The sequence below is a fragment of the Sus scrofa genome, chromosome 2 (assembly GCF_000003025.6).
Source record: "Sus scrofa isolate TJ Tabasco breed Duroc chromosome 2, Sscrofa11.1, whole genome shotgun sequence".
NCBI classification, from domain to species: domain Eukaryota; kingdom Metazoa; phylum Chordata; class Mammalia; order Artiodactyla; family Suidae; genus Sus; species Sus scrofa.
Window position 1 is genome coordinate 114,839,717 of NC_010444.4, and position 19,630 is coordinate 114,859,346.

Here is a 19,630-nt window from a genome sequence, read left to right on the forward strand (position 1 = left end):
AGTAGAAAAAAATGTTTAGCTTAAGAACAAAGAACTGAAGTGCACCAAAAAAGGAAGAATCAGTGCCTACAAATTTGGATATTTAGGGCTTTAAAACTCTATGTCCAAGATGAAGAACTTATGTCTGACTATGTAAGAAAATTCATATGACTAGTAATAATGAATACAAGTGATTGTTAGAGGCCTGTGTTTGTATCTCAGTGTCAAAAGGCCTTGTTTGCTCACAGGATTTATTTCATGCCTGCTAGGTGTCAGTTACTCCTAAAGACACTAGGGGTACAGTCATGGACTAAACAGACAAGAGTCCCTGCCCTTCCGGAGCTGTGATTCTTGTGGGAGGAGAAAAAATAATGAAAGATGAAAAAATAAGGGAACGATATGTTAGTGATAGGTGTTATTATGAAAGGAAAAAAGGAGGGAAGGGCAATTCTAGAAGGTGATTTGAATAGGGTGTTTGGAGAAGGCCTTGCAGAAAAGGTGATAGATAAGGCAGTAAATATCTGAAGAAGGTCAGGGAATAAAAGACTTGTCCGGATTTCTGGGGGTAAAGTGGTCAGGAAGCATGACAGACAAAGAGATACTGTATTGGTCAGAATGGAAGCTTACTGAGACCTGGGCCTTTTTTTTTTTTTTTTGATGCTTTGCTTTATCCCTCTGCCCAGAAAAGAGCCCGCACCTAGTAGGGGCTTGGTAATAATTTGTTGACAAGTGATGCTTTTGAGTGTTCTAAGATTCTGCTATGGTCTTTTGTGGGTCTCCTTTAACGTGAAAAGAATACACTAGAGATGGTGGACTCTCTCAGGAAACCTGTCATTAACTCGTGGACTAAAGAGAATGAAAGGATAGAGTGGAGGGTACCAAAGGTTCTGAGCCTCAGGCTGCCACCACCAGGCCTGGACAGGATGGTAAAGAGTGTAAACCAGCTGAAGGACCTTAGCTATACCTTAGCTTCACTTCTAGATGATTCTTTCCCGTGGTGGTTTTCTGAAAGCAGCCCCAGCTGACTCTGGAATCGGTGAGTGTAGGGTTTTACCCTCTACAATCCAAGAACACAATCTGCTTGTGTTCCAGATGACCTCTTTTTTTGGTTAGCTGTTCCTTTCATTCTTCCTTCTACTGGCTCTCTTCCTGTCATATAAATCTAATCGCTTTCTGGATGAAAAATCCTGTTGCCTACTGAACTGGTTCAGACTCAGGGGCAGTCAGGCCCTCTGCAGTCTGGCCTCCACTGGCTGTGGCCACCTGGCTTCCCATTGCCCTTCTCACCTGTGAACAGGTGGAACACCTTCACTCCCTGTCAGCTGCATGACTGCAGCCTCAGCTCCCATTTATGAGATGAGCCTGATATCACACGCCTGCTTCAGGCCTAGTGTGAGAAGCATGAAATAAGACTGTTAGAGCCCTTTGAAAACAGAAGTGCTTTGTAGATACACACTGCTGTCTTGATACATGCGACCTCAGGTGCAAACTAGGGTTTTAGCAGAGACGATAGAAAGCAATTTAACAATTTGATCAGGAAGAATAAAGATTGAAATGCCTAACCAGAGGCATAGGTTAATGCCTAACCACATGAGCAGAATGAAATATTTAGGGTTGTGTTGCATTTTCCTATCAGTTGGTACCAGTTTTGTGTTAGTCTTTGACTATTAGCACATATTTCCTTTTTTCTTGTTTTTTCTTGTTTTTTTTTTTTTAAGTTTCTCAATGAATTTTATTACATTTATAGTTGTACAGTGATCATCACAACCCAGTTTTATAGCATTTCCATCCCAAAACATTATACATTCTCTCTGGACTTTTTGGGGGCCATATCCACTGCATACAGAAGTTCCTGGGCCAGGGATCAAACCCACACCACGACAGCAGCAATGTTGGACACTTAACCAGCTGTACCACAAGACAACTCCTTGTTAACACTTATTTCTAACAGTTGTTTGAAAACTTAGGGGATTCTTTAAAAATTGCTCTCTATCCCCTAACCTCTGATAATAGGAAAGTAATGCTTTTTTGTTTGTTTATTTGTTTTTTGTTTGGCTTTTTAGGGCCGTACTCGAGGCATGTGGAGATTCCCAGGCTAGGAGTCAAATTAGAGCTGTAGCGCCGGCCTACACCACAGCTCATGGCAACACTGGATCCTCAAGCCACTGTGCGAGGCCAGGGATTGAACTTGCGTTCCCATGGTTAATAATCATATTCATTTCCACTGAGCCACAATGGGAACTCAAGGAAAATAAGCCTTGAAGGAAGTCTGATAGAGACATTGACTGAAAGAAAGCTTGGTACTTAAAAGGAGTGAAGTATAATTCCATGGTTACACTCAAAGAAAGACAAAAATAACTCAGTAATTTTGAAAAACCTCTCCTCATGATTCTAGAAATATTGCTGAGTTTTCTCCACTTATTAAATTGGAATGAAGAGTAAAGGCTAGAGAGATTAAATGATTAAAATAAAACTACCCAGCAGTAAATGGTAGAATCGGAACCCACACCCAGGTCTTCTAAATCTGGGTGCTGCACAGGGCCTCAGAGGAATAGGATTTGACTTTTTAAGACTTACTAAATCTGTTCCTCAGAATCCAGTTTTTCAGAAATTGTTCTATATTGGTAGATGAGGTTTTTTGGGGTTTTTTTGTTTTGTTTTGTTTTTTGCTTTTTGTTTTTGACCACAGCATGGAGTGGCTTGATGTAGGATCTCAGTTCCCAGACCAAGGATTAAACCTGGGCCGAAGCAGTGAAAGCACCAAATCCTAACCACCAGGGAACTCCCCATGAGTTTGTTTTTATATAAGCATCTCTTGCTTTTCTACTTTATAGATTTTTTTTTTTCTGGAAAAAACTAATTAAATGTCATATATTTGTACTCAGATGAAGCGGGGAACAGATATCTCTTAAAACCTTACCTCACAGCATGTACAGCCCAGCATGCTCCAGCCACTGCCTAGGAATTTAACTTTCACATCCTAAATGCCTGGCCTCCAGCTCTCATTTCTTTATTACCCTCTTTTCTTGCACTATCAACAGCTCGAGATAAAAAAAAAGAAACTTCTATAAAGGTTTGAAACTAGGAAGCAGGAGTACCACTCAAGTGCACTAAACAGGAAAACCATGTCATCTGGAAAGGGTAATGATTAAGGGAGAAGAGAGCCTTGGTAGAGAGGATGCTGGGAGAATCTCATGAGAGGATGGATGATAGTCAGAGTTCTGTAGGCTAGAATGAAAGAGTCAGCCTGGAATGCTGATATTCCAGGGGCGAGTCAGAACTGTTCAGCTAGGCTTCATGGAACCATTCTGCCTTGGCTTTTTGAACAATGATGCGTAGTTCAGCTTGCTTTGCAGATTATTTCCACTGCATGAATTTCATGCTCAGACATTATTTTAATTATTTATTCATAGATCTCTCGCTATATATATAAACATATATAAACATTTTATGTTTATATAACATTATATATATATATATATGAAACATTTAACTCTTTATTCTCCGTGAAATTTATTTTGACTTGTTTAACAATTTCCTACAACTTGTAAACCAGTCATTTCAACATCAGCACCACTTATTGAACATTTTCTCTCCCAACTTGTTTACAGCACCCCCTCCTTTTCTTATAAGAGGCCATTTAAGGTTTTCACTTTATTTTGCCTTTCTTATAAGAATTGATTGGTGCTTTATTGGTCACCCTAGCTTCTGGAAAGGTAAAAATTATGGGGGGGAAATGGCCTCAGTTATACATATCTGAGAACAAGCATTTACCTTCCCCTTTCTTTCTGTCATGCTATCTTGTTGATTAAAACAGGATAACTGTTATTGACGTTTTAATGAGTGCCCTGCAAAATGAATTTCTACTGGTTATTTCCTATCTCAGGACTTAGAATGAGATTCGCTAACCCTCCCAGCTGCCAGAGTGCACTGAAATATGATTGGTGTTTGCCATTTTCCAAGAATCTGAGAGAGGTAGAGGAATTTTCCCACCAAGTGTTTAGCCATGCCTTAATCTACATACAGCTTACACATCCTCTGAGAAGGATGGGGTCACATTCTTGGAGAATTTGGTCAACGGTATGACCCCTCTCTTCCTCAGCAAACAATGTGTGCACGTACACCCTTGACCACAGTCTCTGGGAGGTACGGTTTCATGAACCTCACTTTACTAGTGAGCAAGTCCCGTTTCTTTGGTGTGAGACAGGAGTAGCTCAGCTCCCCATTTGCAGATTTCTCATCCACCTCGGGATAGGAGCATTTGCCTCTTCTTTATCTTAGGAGAGACTATCAACATGTGTCTAATTTTCAGAATAGCTTTAAATCCTGTTTCAAAATGGGATGAGTGGATGAATGGGAAGGTTGTGGATGGCTAGAAATGATCATTTCTATATGTTACTTTCTGACTAGGTTTTGATAACTCATGGTTTTAGCTCTGTTGAAAGATTGATTAAATGCTCCCTTTTCCCGGAGTTCCCATTGTGTTGCAGGGGAAACAAATCTGACTAGGAACCATGAGATGGCAGATTTGATCCCTGGACTTGCTCAGTGGGTTAAGGATCTGGTCTGGCCATGAGCTCTGGTGTAGGTCACAGACGAGGCTCGCAGGCTCACATCTGGCGTTGCTGTGACTGTGGTATAGGCCGGCAGCTGGAGGTCCGATTAGACCGCTAGCCTGGGAACCTCCATATGCCACACGTGCAGCCCTAAAAAGACAAAAAAATTAAACATTAATAAGTAAATACTCCCTTTTTCCAGCCTCACATCAGAGAGGTGCTCTCCTTTCATTCATAGCCTTTGTTGCAGTAAGTCAAAAGTGATTTCTTCTTTCCTCTCCGAGCTAGGTGTCTCTGAGCACTAATCTGCAGCTAGAGCGGAAGTGGGAGACTGTAGCTGTCAAAGTACAGGCTTAGGAGCCAGACCTCCTGGGTTTGGGTGCATTCCCTCCACTTGCTGGCCCGGTGTCTTTGAGCAAGTCACTTAATTCTCCAAGTCTCAGTTTTCCTCGCTGGTGACAAGGCAGTGGTAATAGTACGCACCTTAGAGATGCTCTGAGTGGATTAAATGAGGTGATGTTTGTAAAGCATTAAGAGCAGCATCTGGCAGGTAGTATGCACTAAGTGCTTGACAAATAAAGGTTCTCAATGGTGATCCTTCAGTCATGAGCTGTCGTTACTAATAATGAAGTAAAAACGTTGGCACTTTTTTATAAATTGGAGAAGGTTGACGTTTACTGCCAGAGTAGATCTGGATGTCACTTTGACTTGTATTGCTTATACAGTTGATTACTAATTCCTCAGATTTTTTCAAAACAGTGTACCTGAAATTGTCTCCATGTCAGGCGTTACTCTGCGTGCTTTCCATGGGCCTTACACACCTCTCACTACAACACTCTGAAAGTAGGCACCATTTGTCCCCCAACTTACACAAGAGGAAACTAGCTGATCGAGGGATGGTGGGTAACTTTTCCAGGTCATGCAGCTAGTAGTTGGTGGTGCTGGGAGGCCCACCCCAGCGAGTCTGACTCCAGATCCCCGCGCAGAACCTCATTCTGCCTCTTGCATGGGAAGAGAAGGAGAGTGATAGTGCTGAAAAGGTGAGGGAATATACTGCCTATTTTCCTCTTCTCTATGCAGTAGTAATGGGACACCCATAGAAGGAAACACCCACCCTTGGTGGGGAAAGATCACCAAGGGCCCTTGCAGAGACATAAGTGAGAGTTGGTACTTGAGTGTGAAAGGGAGTGCTTTGTGAAGGGGATGTTCCCAAACCTGTAAATACAGCAAGGCACCTTGTGTACCCCCTCACCTACTTCAAAGGTTGTTGCAAAACAAAATGAGTTAATCCATGAAAAGCGTTCTGCCCGGGTCTGGCACACAGCAAGTGTTCAGTCCAAGTACGTTGCAGTTACTGGTACTGCCATGGTGGTTGGCCCTGATGCTCAAAGGGGCACTTCGTGAGTCTAACCTAGTTCCCTGAATTTTCACAGGTTAAGCGATGTACCCAGTCACGTAGCTGGTTTGAGGTGGAACCAAACCTTGCTTCCAATCTGGTTTTCTCTAAGGCTGATGGCTTTGTTTTATAAGTTAGATTACTTTCCCCCTTTTCCGCCAGTAACTGGAAAAATTTCACAGGCCCACCGCTTAGTCTAGGAGCCAGATAGTGGTTTAAATAAGTTCCCTGAAATAGGTTCTACAGTGGATTTTCCTGGTGTAACTTTGGAACATCCAAGCAGGGATTCAGCCCCAACTGTGATCTGAACTGTTTTACAAAGACACTTAATTTGAAACTCACCCAGTACAGTGCTTGGTGCAATTTCACAATTTGTAAGTTTTCTTCCCCACCCTCCCCTACTCTTCTGAGGTCTGGTTGTTACTAACGTATTAATGAGTATAAAAAGAGGTCTTTCAAAATTTGTTTATTCTCCTAGAGCATATATTGTGACTACTGGAAGGTATCTGTTTTCCTGCATACATATGCAAGTTAAATTCACAGTTTTCCTACTTTGAAAAACAGTTTTCTTAGAAATAAAATGCCTAGCCAGACTTGGAGACTGAAAAACTGCTGCTTTGCCTCAGGTATTTTTTTGCTTGAAAACTGATACTTTCATGAATATTTGATTTTTTAAAAATTACACAAGATGATTGCCATTTCAGTTGGTGTTTTATTCTTATGAAAAGTGATGCAATTTTAATTTTTAGAGAAAGTAAAACTTTTCCCCATCAGTGAAAATTAATTTTTCCGACTTTAATCTCTACTTTTGCACTGCTTGTTTAAATCTTTTATTGAATTCAATGGCAAAATTCTGAAAATGTTTCCCTTCCTACTTTTTTTCTCACCTTCAATCCGCTGAAGGCCTTACATATTCATATTCCAAGAATAATTGTGTTGCAGGAATTTTAGGAATGCCTGCTTATCAGTGGTTTTTTAAAGAATGGTCTTGTGAGTTAAAATGGCCAAATGCTGGAAGTTGCTGGGTTAAAGATGTGTCTATGCCTTAGCTGTGGCATAGGTTCAGTCCCTGGCCGGGAATTTACACATGTGCAGGTGCCTTCCCCCCCCCAAAAAAATGGCCAAATGCTTTAGGTTAATAGTGATAAGTGCTTTGGGAGTAAATAAAGAGATCATGTAATCTGTGAATTTGAATCAAGACTCTGTTATAATTTTGATATATAATTTGCAGCTTTCCTGATTCCTTAGCTACAGAGTTATGATGTCCATAAAGGAAATTCATGAACGAGAAGTTAAATGAGAATATTATTTAATTTGTAACTATTATGAAAATAATCACAATTTATTTGATAGATGATGTTGATAGAAATAATAATATACTGAGGGCTTCCTATGCTTCAGACCCTGGGCTAAGTCCCCTTATACTGTTTCATTTCCTCTCTTTTTTTATGGTAAAGGAAAACTGTTTTGCTGAAATCAGCAGTTGGTAAATTGCAGAACTAGGATACAGATCTTAGGCTGTGTGACTCCCAGCCCAGATTTTGAACTACTCATTTCTACAGCTTCTGTACTGACACATTCTGTCCTATAAACTGGGCTACCGTATATAGTATTTTCCAAGGCTTAACCCACATCATAATGCCGTGAAGGCGGTAGACATGCGTTGGCTCCATTTTACAAATGAGGAGATTGATGCTTAGGAAGAATAAGGGACTGTCCAAGGTTTCATAATTGGTACAAATATCCTTCTGGAGATCTCGTGTATGGAATAAATAAAGGGTTTTCTTATGTGCTGTTTTCATGCTATTTTGGGACTGTGCAATTGTTCAAAATTTCATTAGGAATCTTTATCATATGATTTCAACTCGCTATGTGTATCATGTGGTCCTGTGATGAGTCAGAATTCCTTAAATGACTTTCTTCTCTCCCTTTAAACAAAATCTTAGCAGTACCACTGCAAAATACCAGTGTAAAATGTCATAAAACAGGTTATTGCAGCCAAGAATCTGAGATGAGGACAGTTTTAAGTGTTTCAGTAACATTAAAGTCAAATCAGCAGTGGGAATGCTGGCAGCTACTCAGAAAAGATATCTCTATAGCACATTAAAAATGCTATGCCCTAGTGAGGATGGTCAAGAACCCAGGCTAATTCATATCCGTGGCCACAGAAAAGAAAAAGGGACCAATTCTGTTCACGGTCTCACTACAAAGCAGCATGTGAATAACTGCATTTCTTAACTTTTCCAAGGATTGTGCATATATTTTGTTCATTATAACCATCTTCCCAGCTTAGGAAATATAAAATATATTAAATAATTGTAATTTTTAATATCTAAGGACTTGAACTATTCATGACATTGTTACGTAAATGAATGTAAGACATTTTATTGCAGGAAACTGTATGCTGAGTCCTGTAGCTGACTTGTCATATTTAGTGATTTCCTTCTTGCCTGCGCAAGAAGAATAGCTTCTGTAATGTGAATTTAAATGATACATCAAACTAGTAAATGTGGTTGGCTTAGCAAGTGATAAGCATAACTAATTCAATTTGAGTGTCTCTTATTTAAAAATAATGAACCAACACATTAAAGATTAAAAATGTTAATGCAATTAGCAAAAATTAGAATTCAATAAAGAAACATGTTTCAGTTTTAAGTTGGGTGATTCATCACATAATTCAGTGAACAGATAAGGACCATATTCAGGTATACTCTATTCAACTGATGGGTTTATTAAAAATAAATAAATAAAACAGTATAGAATATGTAGACAAAAGGAAACCCAAGTGCTTAGGAACCATGGAAGAAACCAAGGCCTGAGTGACTTAACAAGGACTCTTAGAACATAATATCACCTGACTCCGTGTGGGGAGGGAGGATTGCAGGGGATGGTCACAGTGAGTGTGGAACCTGAATGGCCATGGGTTTGCCTGAATTCACTTTTAAATAAAGTGGGCATTTGTAGCTTGGGGGTCGCTCACATCACAGGTGTGCGGTAGAGTCAGTTGACAATCTGCTCATTTGCAGGTGGACGACAAGCATTCCAACGAGGCAGCCTTGATCCTCCACAGGAGGGGCTTTGACTGCCACTTCTCCAACAGAGACACAGGGCTGCTTTGTTCCACTACCCAGGGAAAGGTGAGCAGAAGGCTTGTTTTTGCTTGCCCCGGGTTAGCATGCTTTGAAATCCTTGCTTTCTGTACATACTCCTGACACTGAGATGTTCCTTGCCTCTTCATTGACTTGTTTCCTTCAACTTCAGATGAGCTCAAGTTTCCCTTTCTCAAATCTCAGTCTCTTCTCCTTGTCAGTGTGAAAATCCATAGGCAAACATACACATTTGAGGACAGTCCCTCATCTCATCAGTTCTCAGTTCTTCCATGTTCAGCCTGCAAAGCATCTTCTTCTCATCCACCCCCCTATCCATCTCTCTCAGACATGCTCTTGTGTGATCTAGTTCAGCAGAGGCAACCACAAGCCCTGCAGGGGCTAAGGCTAGTTTTATAGTAAAAAACCCAAGGCAGCCTTACTTAGCTCCAGCTCGTTGTTTCCCCAGGGGGAAGACTCGGGGCTAGATCTTCTGATTAAGCAAGATTTGTACAAGTCCATACTTTGCAAATCAAACAGATCCTTGGGTTGACCACTGCTTGCTGGCTGTGCATTTCCAGTTTATCTTCAAGTTGGTCTTGCTGACAGTTCTCATCAAGCCTCTCCTAGGGAGGAAGTGAACCTCCAGTCTTACACCTCTGGCACTGAGCAGCCTGTAACTCAGAGAAGACAGTTGGGTCGATTCTAGCACACAGACAGTTCTGCTCCACCAAGTCAGCTCAGATGACCCAGCTCTTCTCCAAAACCTCATAGACCAGACTCAAGAGATTCATTTCCAGGCCTACGAAATTAGTATGTGCATAAGATCCAAAAAGAAAGAAAAGAAGGTAGGGGAGACCTAAATCTGCTTGAATAGATAAGCTTCTCCATTTCTTTTGCCTCACTCTGCCTGTGGTTGGTGCTAAGAAAGCACTGTTACCTTTGTTATTTGTTTCATTGTATTTGCACTCTACCTTATTATCAATGTGAGAATATTGGGTTGGGAACATGTGTATTCAGACATTAAGATGTTGAGTCTTAAGAAGCTTATACAATCTGGAGAGACATACTAAAATTACCTGCCAGGGGTAAGGGTAGTATTTTCCAAAGAGCCTCCCTCCCCACTCCCCACTTCCCCCCGCCCCCACAAAGGACTCATGGCCTTGCTGGGCCTTCCCTGTGGTGCCCTGTGTCCTATCTCCCAACCCTTCCTGCACAGGGAGAAATGGTGGAAAAGCACCGCTGTTAGGTGTTAAGTATTGTCTGAAAGAGGACATGGATGTGTTTAAAGCTTCTTGGTCCATAGATGTCCCTTCTTTTATTGAACAAGCGGCCGCTGCACATGGTATGTGCTCACGCAACCGAAATGGAATGCACAGGACGCCTCCCTCTCCTGTTTCCAGTTTCATAGGTCTCCCTTCAGGGATAGTCTTCATGTCAGGAATGTACAGCTGTATTTAGTTTCCCTCCTCTTCCCTCTTTTTTTTTTTATTAAAAGGGAAAGGCCAACATGCCATTTCACTTTTTCTCATGCTGAATATATAGATGCACTGCTAATCTTTAAAGTTGCTCTAAACATGCAATTTTTTTTTTTTATCATTTACTTTTTAGATACTGGTACAGAAACTTTTTAACAAGTTTACTGTTGTAAGTCTCACACCTTCGTCATTATCCTTGATGCACTCACCTCCAGACGCCCGAAATTTAAGTGAGATCAGCTTGAGTCCCATGGAAATCAGCACATTCCGAATCCAGTTGAGGTGAAACCTGGCTTTCCGATTTGGATTGGCAAGCATTGGCTTTTACACGCTTCTTGGTTTGACGTGCAATAAAGAAGCACATTACTTTAGCTTCTGGCTACTGTGAGGACAAGAATCCTGTGATTTTTTTTTTTTTTTTTTTTTTTTTTAACCAGTGCGGTAAGGGAAGAAAAAAACAAAAAGCCATGCTGTAAACTAGTTCTTTTTTTTAAGTTCCTTCCATGAACTATCAACATCAGTATGAATTGATGAAACAAATGAAGAAATGTCTAAAGACAACCTCTCAACAGATCGTATCTCAGGTTAAATGCTAACTAATTATATCTGTGTTGGGGGTTGTGAAGAGATTGCTGTAAGTATTCGTGTTGCCGACCCTTCATTACTTTTACAAAAAGACCCATTTTTACCAAAATGGAATAAAAAGTTGGTGGGTAATAGCTAATGGCCAAAATGGTTGCAATCATTCATACATGTTAGAAAAATGTTACATGTTGTAATATATGGAAAAGTGCAATCCATCAACCCTTATAATATACATCAGTGATTTTACATGTTTTTCTACCACTCGTACCACTTAACCCCTCCCTTCCTATCCTTTGTAAGTATTTCCAGAATTAGCAGATTTTAAATCATTCAATAGTAGAAAAAGAGGCATATTTTCATTACTTGACAACTTGGGATAGGTGCAATTTATTCCATTGTTGCTAAAATAGAAGAAGCAATTCCATAGGTACCATAACCTCTCTTAGGTACCACAAGGTGTCTTTTTACATGGCTCATTTGAATACAGATGTTCCAAGAAGGGGTTTTCTATTTAAAAATTACCATATCAAAATAAATGTGCCTTATTTTTTTTATAAGTCTTGTTAAATCTTTTGGTGTCCGTATTACTGTTTAGGGAGTGGGCGAGGTTGGGGGGAAGGGGAGGGTGGGTACTTTCTATGACACATAAATTGTATAAGTTTTGCCTGACAATGCTGGCCACATTCTGATCTGTTTCATTAAATTTGTGGTGATGTTACTTTAAACATTTTGACTCTTTGAATGTACTGAGATGTCAGAAAACAAAACAAGGAAGAAAAATATCATTGACTAAAATATGCTGCTGCCAAGGAGACTGCAACTTGAAGCAAGGATTTTGTAAATGCAGAATCCACATACTGTTTCCCTTTCACAGAAGTTAACCATTTTGAAGAGAATGCTTTAAACTAGACCCTGTTTGGAATCCCACTTATATGTAGCTCATCATAATTTATCTTATTAAAGAATGTGTTTGTTCAGTGAATTCCAAACTTTTGTGTGTGCTAACCTCAAAGCGAAGTTCTAAACCTATGTGCCATTACAGTACTTTTGATAAAATTTATTTGGGATATTGTTAACTTGACATTTAAAATAAAAGCACCATTAGCCACACTTAGAATATTCAGTTTTAGCTTAGAAAGGATTCTTGACTACATATACTTCTGAAAGTTCTCTTTGTGGTAACTCATAGATCAAGTAATATCTGATTTTAAACTTCCACTTTACCTCCTACCATTCCAGTTTCTTCATATAGAAATAAAACATAATTTCTGTTTTATCATGTCGTCTGATTATCACCTGGATTTTCAGTCAAGATGCAGCTCCTAAGATTATTGTTATGTTAAATTCATAATTGTCTCTCGCCTTTAATTATTAAGGATATAATACTAGTGTTGGGAAAGATTACAAGGGAGTAATTTCATGCAATAAACATGTACTGTAAGTTTCCTTCCTCGTTTTGGAGGGATAAACAACTTTTAAAAAAGTTTCCTTTCTGTGAACATCTACAGATGTTAGGATTACCAGAAGCAAATCCCAGGAATAAGATCGGTATTTTCGTTGCATCTTAAATATCAAACCTTCCTTTAGGAGTACACTGTGTTCTGTGATTTAAGTGGGTGTGCTTAATTGTTCTGCAGTTTCTGATCAGTTGAAATTAAAAAAAAAAAAATCTTGATGCAATAACAGTGGTTTTGCCACTTCTGGTTGTTTGCGGTGGATCTGTCCCATGTTCAGTCCGGATCTTCTTCACTGTGTTGCCACCTGCTGCTCACAGGTGAAGCTGAAATTCTCTCAACCAGTGAGTTTCTGCTTCTTATTTTTAGAATAAATCATCAGGGAAATGAAGAGAGAATGCTTTTGCTCTGGGTTGTGGTCAAGAGCTGATTGAATAATTTAGTGTCCCTGGCACACACTAAAAATCGTGTACTTCAGTTGTGATCTCAGTGGCATATTTGTTTGCTTAGGTTTTACTATGTTCATTATTGAAGATACTGCGTTGACCAAGTAGTTCATTCCTTTCTCGCTTTTTTTTTTTTTTAATTTGGGGTTATAACTGCAGTGTTTGAAACTCAGCATCCTTGTTTTCTACAAATACTGACTGAAACAAAACACTGTAAAATGTGTTGTAAAACATTGTAATTACCTTCCCCATGTCTTTGTTGTATTTGTGCTGAAATGTTTCACATTCCTTTGTCTGGATGAAAAACTTTGCTTTCATTTTGATTATGTTGCTTACCTTGAAATCAATAGGTTTTGATATTTTCTCTTGGAAGATTTTATATCTTTTTGGGAATATGTAATATAAGATATCTAATAAAAGATAAATCTTATCATGTGCACGGTCCTCTAGAGTAGTTCTTCAGTCCTATTTTGTACATAAGATATAGTAAAACATTTTAAGGGGTAGGGTGAGGTAGTGAGGGCTTCTTCTTTTTTTCTGTCCTGTATGAATTGCTCCTTCTTCAGGCCAACTCTAGTTAGAAAAGGGGGTTTTAAAGAGCAAATGACTGACAGGACAGGGGTTGGCAGTGAGTTTCACGCCTGGATTTGGGGTCACCTTTGAGGTTGGAGTCTAGGAACCTTCCTGTAATGCCATGCCTGTGGGACCTTCTGAACCAATTAGGAGAGGTAGATTGTAGTCAGATTCCATATCTTCCAGGACAGAGATGAGAATGAGCTACGACATGAAGCTGAGAGTGTTCACCTGAGCCAATATGAAAGGTAAGTTTGTAGGAAGAGTGGGGAGTGGGGTCTGGAGACTGTCTGCCAGCCCACTGGCCCAGCCCAGCACACAGCTTAGAGCTTCTATTTATTTATTTACTTAGTTAGTCTTTTTTGGGCCACATCCTTGACCCATGTAGGTTTCCAGGCTAGGAGTCCAATCAGAGCTGTAGCTGTGGGCCTATACCACAGGCACAGCAACGCAAGATCCGAGCTGTGTCTGTGACCTACACCACAGCTCAGAGCAACACCAGATCCTTAACCCACTGAGCAAGGCCAGGGACCAAACCCGTGTCCTCGTGGATACCAGTCAGGTTCATTAACCACTGAGCCATGACGGAACTCCACAACTTAGTGCGTTTAGAGGCATTCCTCCAGAGCCAGGAAGGTGGTGAGGGCAGGGGCGGGTGGGGATCAATATCTCAGAGGTACGATTGGGTTAGCCTGGCATGCTGACTAGGAAGTTTGGACTTATTTTGGGCAACTACAAAGTAAAGAGGTTAATCCATATGTAATATGGATATACCAAGCTATAAACACCTAGAGACCTATTAATAAAAATACTAATTTTATTATCAGTGAAGATTGTTTTTGGCTTTATAATATTTGATTATCAACATGTCAAAATCACTTGAATATTAAAACTAGTAAAAGAGTTCCCTCGTGGCTCAGTGGGTTAAGGACCTGGCATTATCACTGTTGTGGCTTCAGTTATAGCTGTGGCTCAGATTTGATCCCTGACCTGGGAACTTCCACATGCCATGAGTGCAGAAAGAAAAAAAAAAAAAAGTTTTCAGGGTGCTTGTGAGTAGATGTGATATATGTTCCCATATATCCTATATAGAGAACAGCTGAAGAGAGATTATAATGGACAAGACTCCTTCAGTGTCCACCGGCCTAAGCAAAAATAGGTAATTTATTGTTCCCAGTAACTAGGGAGCAAGGGTAGACAGAGAGCACTTCAAATACAGCTGGAACCAGCTCTAAGGTGATGTCATCCAGGATGTCTTTTCTCTTGTTTTGTTTGCCTCTGAGCTGTTCTCATTCTCAGGCAAGGACAGCGCGTTCGATGGGAAGTGGCTGCCCGTGGACCCGGACTTGCATCCAGCCTGCTTAGTGACCCCAGTGGAAAGAGTACCTTTTCCAGATTGTCAGCAGATATCCTGGGATTGACTGGTTCATATGATCATGATGGTGGCTGAGGGTAAAGTGAATCATGGACAAATTGGGTGTAAAACCATGCTCCCTCACCCCCTACCCTGTAGAAAATGGGATCCTTCAACCAGAGAAAATGGAGATGGATACTAGCAAAATACAGTGGAAATATATTGCCGGGAAGAAACAAATGTGCAAATTTAAAGAAAGCAGAGAGCACACTTACCTTCAGATTCAGGAAAGGTTCCATAGAAGTGGTAGACTTGGGATAGTTCCATAAAGATACATTTGACTTCAGCAGGTGGAGGCAATATGCATGTTCTCCATGAAAAGACCAGAATGAGGAAAGACATGGTAACAGCAAGACTAAAGAACTAGAAATAGTTCCTTCTGTTTGGAGCAGCACTGGCCAATAAAATTTTCTGTGATGATGACAAGGTTCTTTCTACATGTGTTGTCCCTTATGGGAGCCTCTAGCCACATGTGGCTCAAATATATGAAGTGCGGCTAGTACAGCTAAGGAACTCAATAGCTTATCCTAGTTGAATTAAATAGGCACGTGAATCTACAGAATTAATAGTGGCCTGCAACATGCAATATGTAGGAAATACAACTAAAAATGCAAGTTTCAGGGAGTTCCCATCATGGCTCAGCGGAAACGAATCTGACTAGCATCCATGAGGACACAGGATCAATCCCTAGACTCGCTCAAAGGGTTAAGGATCCGGTATTGCCGTGAGCTGTGGTGTAGGTTGCAGATGTGGCTCAGATCTGGTATTGCGGTGGCTATGGTGTAGGCCAGTGGCTACAGCTCCAATTAGACCCCTAGCCTGGGAACCTCAATATGCTGTGGGTACAACCCTAAAAAGACCAAAGGGAAAAAAAAAATTCAAGTTTTGGGCACATTGTGCTACAATCCTGCTATTGAGTGTGTTCCTCAAACCAGAAGCATTGGCCTTACCTGGAAATGTGTTAGGAATGCAGAATCTCAGGCCCCTCCCCAGATCTGCTGAATCACCATCTACATTTCAGCAAGATCCCCAGAGGATTAACATGCGCAGGAAAGCACCAGACTAGAACATTTTTCAAGAAGTAAATTCTCTCATGCCTGTTAGAATGGCTCTTAACAAAAAGAAAAGAAATACGTATTAGCAAGGACATGGAGAAAAGGGAAGTTTCCTACATCCTTAGGATTATTCTTCTTCAGGGCTTTGCATTTATTCCCTCTGCTTCAAGTATTCTTTCAAGCCTTTGGGTTCTGCTTGCAGGTCTTCCAGTGGCAGGCTCCTTGTTATTCTGATTTGGTTCATTGTCACCTCAAGAATCTCCCTGGACCGGCCAATTTATACCATACCCACTTACACATCTTCACTGAGTATTTTACCTTGCTTCTTAGCAGAGCCAAGTGTGAAATGATGTCAGTTTACCCTCCCCACTGGAATATAAGTACCCCTGATATCAGGAAACCCAGTTATTTGTTCAGCCTTGTCTCCCCACACTTGAAACAGCAGAGGTTCAGAAAATATGTGTTCAATAAATTGATGAAAATGTTTATCACTGTTAAATGCTGAGAAACAAAAATTGCAATTTTCAAACTAGAAGGCTGCAAGGTTCCTTACATTTGAATTGTATTTGTCTGTTGATGTTATTTTCATGCTTAGAAACCCTCAGGAAGGTCCCATTACCAGAAATTAAAGATGTTTCCAGCTGCATTCCTAATTTCCCTAAAGGATGTGACCTCCTTATGAAAGAAGATATTGCAGTTGCTTATCAACCCACCACTGTCCCCGCCCTGTCTTCTTTCCTAATGAAATCCTGATTTTATTCATATACCAGACAATCATGAGCCTCAGGAGGTGAACTGTGATTGGTCTAAATTAGTCATGATGATTTCCTTCTCTAGGCTTGATGAGTGATTTAGGAATTGACTCATGACACAGTTTTGGTCAGTGAGCTGTCATGGGAGGTTGGTTAAGGGCTTCTGGAAGTGCACTCCTCCTTCTTCAAAAGGGGAGAGCTTCTCCTCCTCTTGTGACAGTGTTCAAAGGCAGCTTTGTGTAAATGCTGGTGCTGGAGCTGCTGCAGCCATTTTGCAACCCTGCAGAGACAAGCCTGAGGACAAAAGTCAACTGATGAGCAAATAAAAAATGAGTAGAACTTGGATCCCTGATGATGCTGAGCAAAAAAAAAAAAAAAAAAAAAAAAAGCTGCTAAATAAACCAACTCCAACTTTCTTGTTCTGTGAAATAATGTCACTTGAGTATTTAAGCCACTTCAAGTTTAGCATTACATTATAAAGAGCTGAAGGATTTTAAAGTGTTGCTCTTCACCATTGCCATGGCACCATGCTCTCTTGTTTAGAGTGAGTGCGTGTGTACTTGCCTGACCAAACCTTGGTTGTAAAGTCAGTTTCTCAGAATACAGCCTCTTGCTTTGTCCCTGTTGCTCCCATGACCTTACCCATTTGCTCAAAATGTTGAATAAAACTGTTCTTAATTAATGGTATTGTATGGAGATTTTTTTTTTTAAACATCAGATGAGAAAAAGGATTTTTAAAAATTCAAAATGAAGCCAAGATATGGGTGCTAGCAAAATGCCTTAAGATTGCAGGGTTCCTCCAGCATATGCACTCAGAGAGTGTGTCAGCCCAAATGTGGAATTGGATGTGGCTCCTGTGTAGTAAGGTGACCCTTGCAAATTGTAAGCTCAGTCTGCAGGACTGGGCAAAGAGGACCAAAGGGCTGGAATGGGAGCAATGAGTTGGTGGGGGCTAGCTTCTTTGAAGTATGTCAGCTAACTCTTTAAATATTTTAAGAGTTTTTCCAAATAGAATTAAGTAAATTTCTGAATCTGCAAACCAGGCAAAGGAAGGAAATTGTAACAGTGCTATTTTAAAGGGCGTATTTTAAGGGCCTTGCATGGAGCCTAGTGTTCTTGGCTTCCATGCTCTATGTAGCTTTCCAATTTTTTATTCATAAGCTTAGCCTTAGGGCTCATTTTCCAGTCCCAAATCTAAATGGCAATGCTAGCAAGCAAGATGTGTCTCTGGAGTATGGGTGTGTGAAACTCTTACTAAACCAAATGGAGCCTTCATTGGTTGGCTTTCAGAGCAAGATCTGAAGTTTCAGGGAGGCCTTTGTTTTGATCCCAAGCTCCTTTCTGGAGCAGAAGATCAGAGCACGTGCCTTTCTTGGGATGGATGTCCTTACTACATGCAGGATTGAAATCATTTAGGGCTGGCTGTATGGAATTGAGTTTTTAAAAAGGAAAAAAAAAAAAAAAAAGCTATTTGACTCGTGTGCTTATTTTGTCTTTCTAAATGGATTTTTAGTTTGTTTTTTTTTGGGTTTGGTTCTGTTTTTTGTTTTTGCTTTTTAGGGCTGTACCTGTGGCACGTGGAAGTTCCCAGGCTGGGGGTCAAATCATAGATGCAGCTGCCAGCCTACACCACAGCAACAAGCAAAGCAGGATCCTAGCCATGTCTGCAACCTACACTGCAGCTCACAGCAACACTGGATCCTTAGCCCACTGAGCAGGGCCAGGGATCGAACCCACATCCTCATGGATACTAGTCTAATTTGTTACCGCTGAGCCACAATAGGAACTCCCTCTAAATGGCTTTTTAAAGTGCAGTTAATAAGATTGCTTGAAGTTTAAATCCACTTTCTTCAGAAAAATCTGCAAATGTATCCTCATTGAATTTGTGTTCCCTTTAACAGAGCCTGAAGAAAATGATTTTAGATTTTGCGTTTTTGATAAACATTAATGGAATTTGTCTTTGGGGTAGGGTACCTGTGCTGGGCATGGGGTGGGGGGTGATTGTAAAAAAATCTTGTCCTGCTATAAAGGGAAGAAATCCTGCATGGAGTTAGGGTGCTGTAAGATAAGAGGGCCATGTTGACATCAGTGGCACAAACGATAGATGCTCCGAACACAGAAAAGGGAGACTTTGCTTCCATCTGGAGTGATGAAGGGAGGAGGAGAGGAGGTGGGAAGACGAGCGGAGCCTGGAAGGATATAAGCATATCACCAACTAGCTGTGGGAGAGGAGCTTGTCATGACACCAACAGCACAAAAACAGGAAATCTCATGCTGGGTAGAAGCTTTGTGACGGGAAAGCTTTGGAAGTTATACTGGAAATATTTTTGTATAATTTAAAGGCTCCCATAATCTGTATCTTGACTTTGGACTCTGCAGAAGAAAACGGAGATGAGGTAGTAGGAACAGTAGTACTGATTGGTAAATATGTTAAAAAGGTGAAAAGAAAGAAGCCTGTATGTAGTTTTCAGGAAACCTTAATAATTGCCAGTGAGATCATGAAGAAAAGAATGCATGTATCCCTGAATTTGTGGGGTTTTTTCATTGCAACCATGTGATAATTGATTAAGGCAATTATGAGATGTAAATTTCTTACGGATGAGACTGTTGACTCCGGAGCTCTGTGGTGGTTTTATTATTAGTGAAATAGTGACTTCTCATCTAAGCTTGGACAGAACGGTTTAACAGGGTCCTGAAGTAACTGTCTCCGTTCACTAGTCCAGACTAGTCCAGAGTCAGTCTACTTCAGTCGGTCTTCTTTAATTTTTCCACTCTGAACTCTAGAATGTTTGCCACCTAGATAAGTCGTCAGAGAATTAATTCGACACATTATTAAAATACTTTTACTTTTAAATG

General features: G+C 40.5%; 1 protein-coding gene across 1 annotated transcript in view; it reads left to right on the forward strand.

The window, feature by feature from the left end:
* Window positions 1-13,417, forward strand: part of MAN2A1 (mannosidase alpha class 2A member 1) — a 177,348-nt gene extending 163,931 nt beyond the window's left edge. The window contains exons 21-22 of the mRNA XM_003123823.6: window positions 8,958-9,068; window positions 10,629-13,417. Of these exons, the coding sequence (XP_003123871.4) occupies window positions 8,958-9,068; window positions 10,629-10,781 (264 nt within the window). The 3' untranslated portion in view covers window positions 10,782-13,417. The remainder of the gene's footprint in view (window positions 1-8,957; window positions 9,069-10,628) is intronic.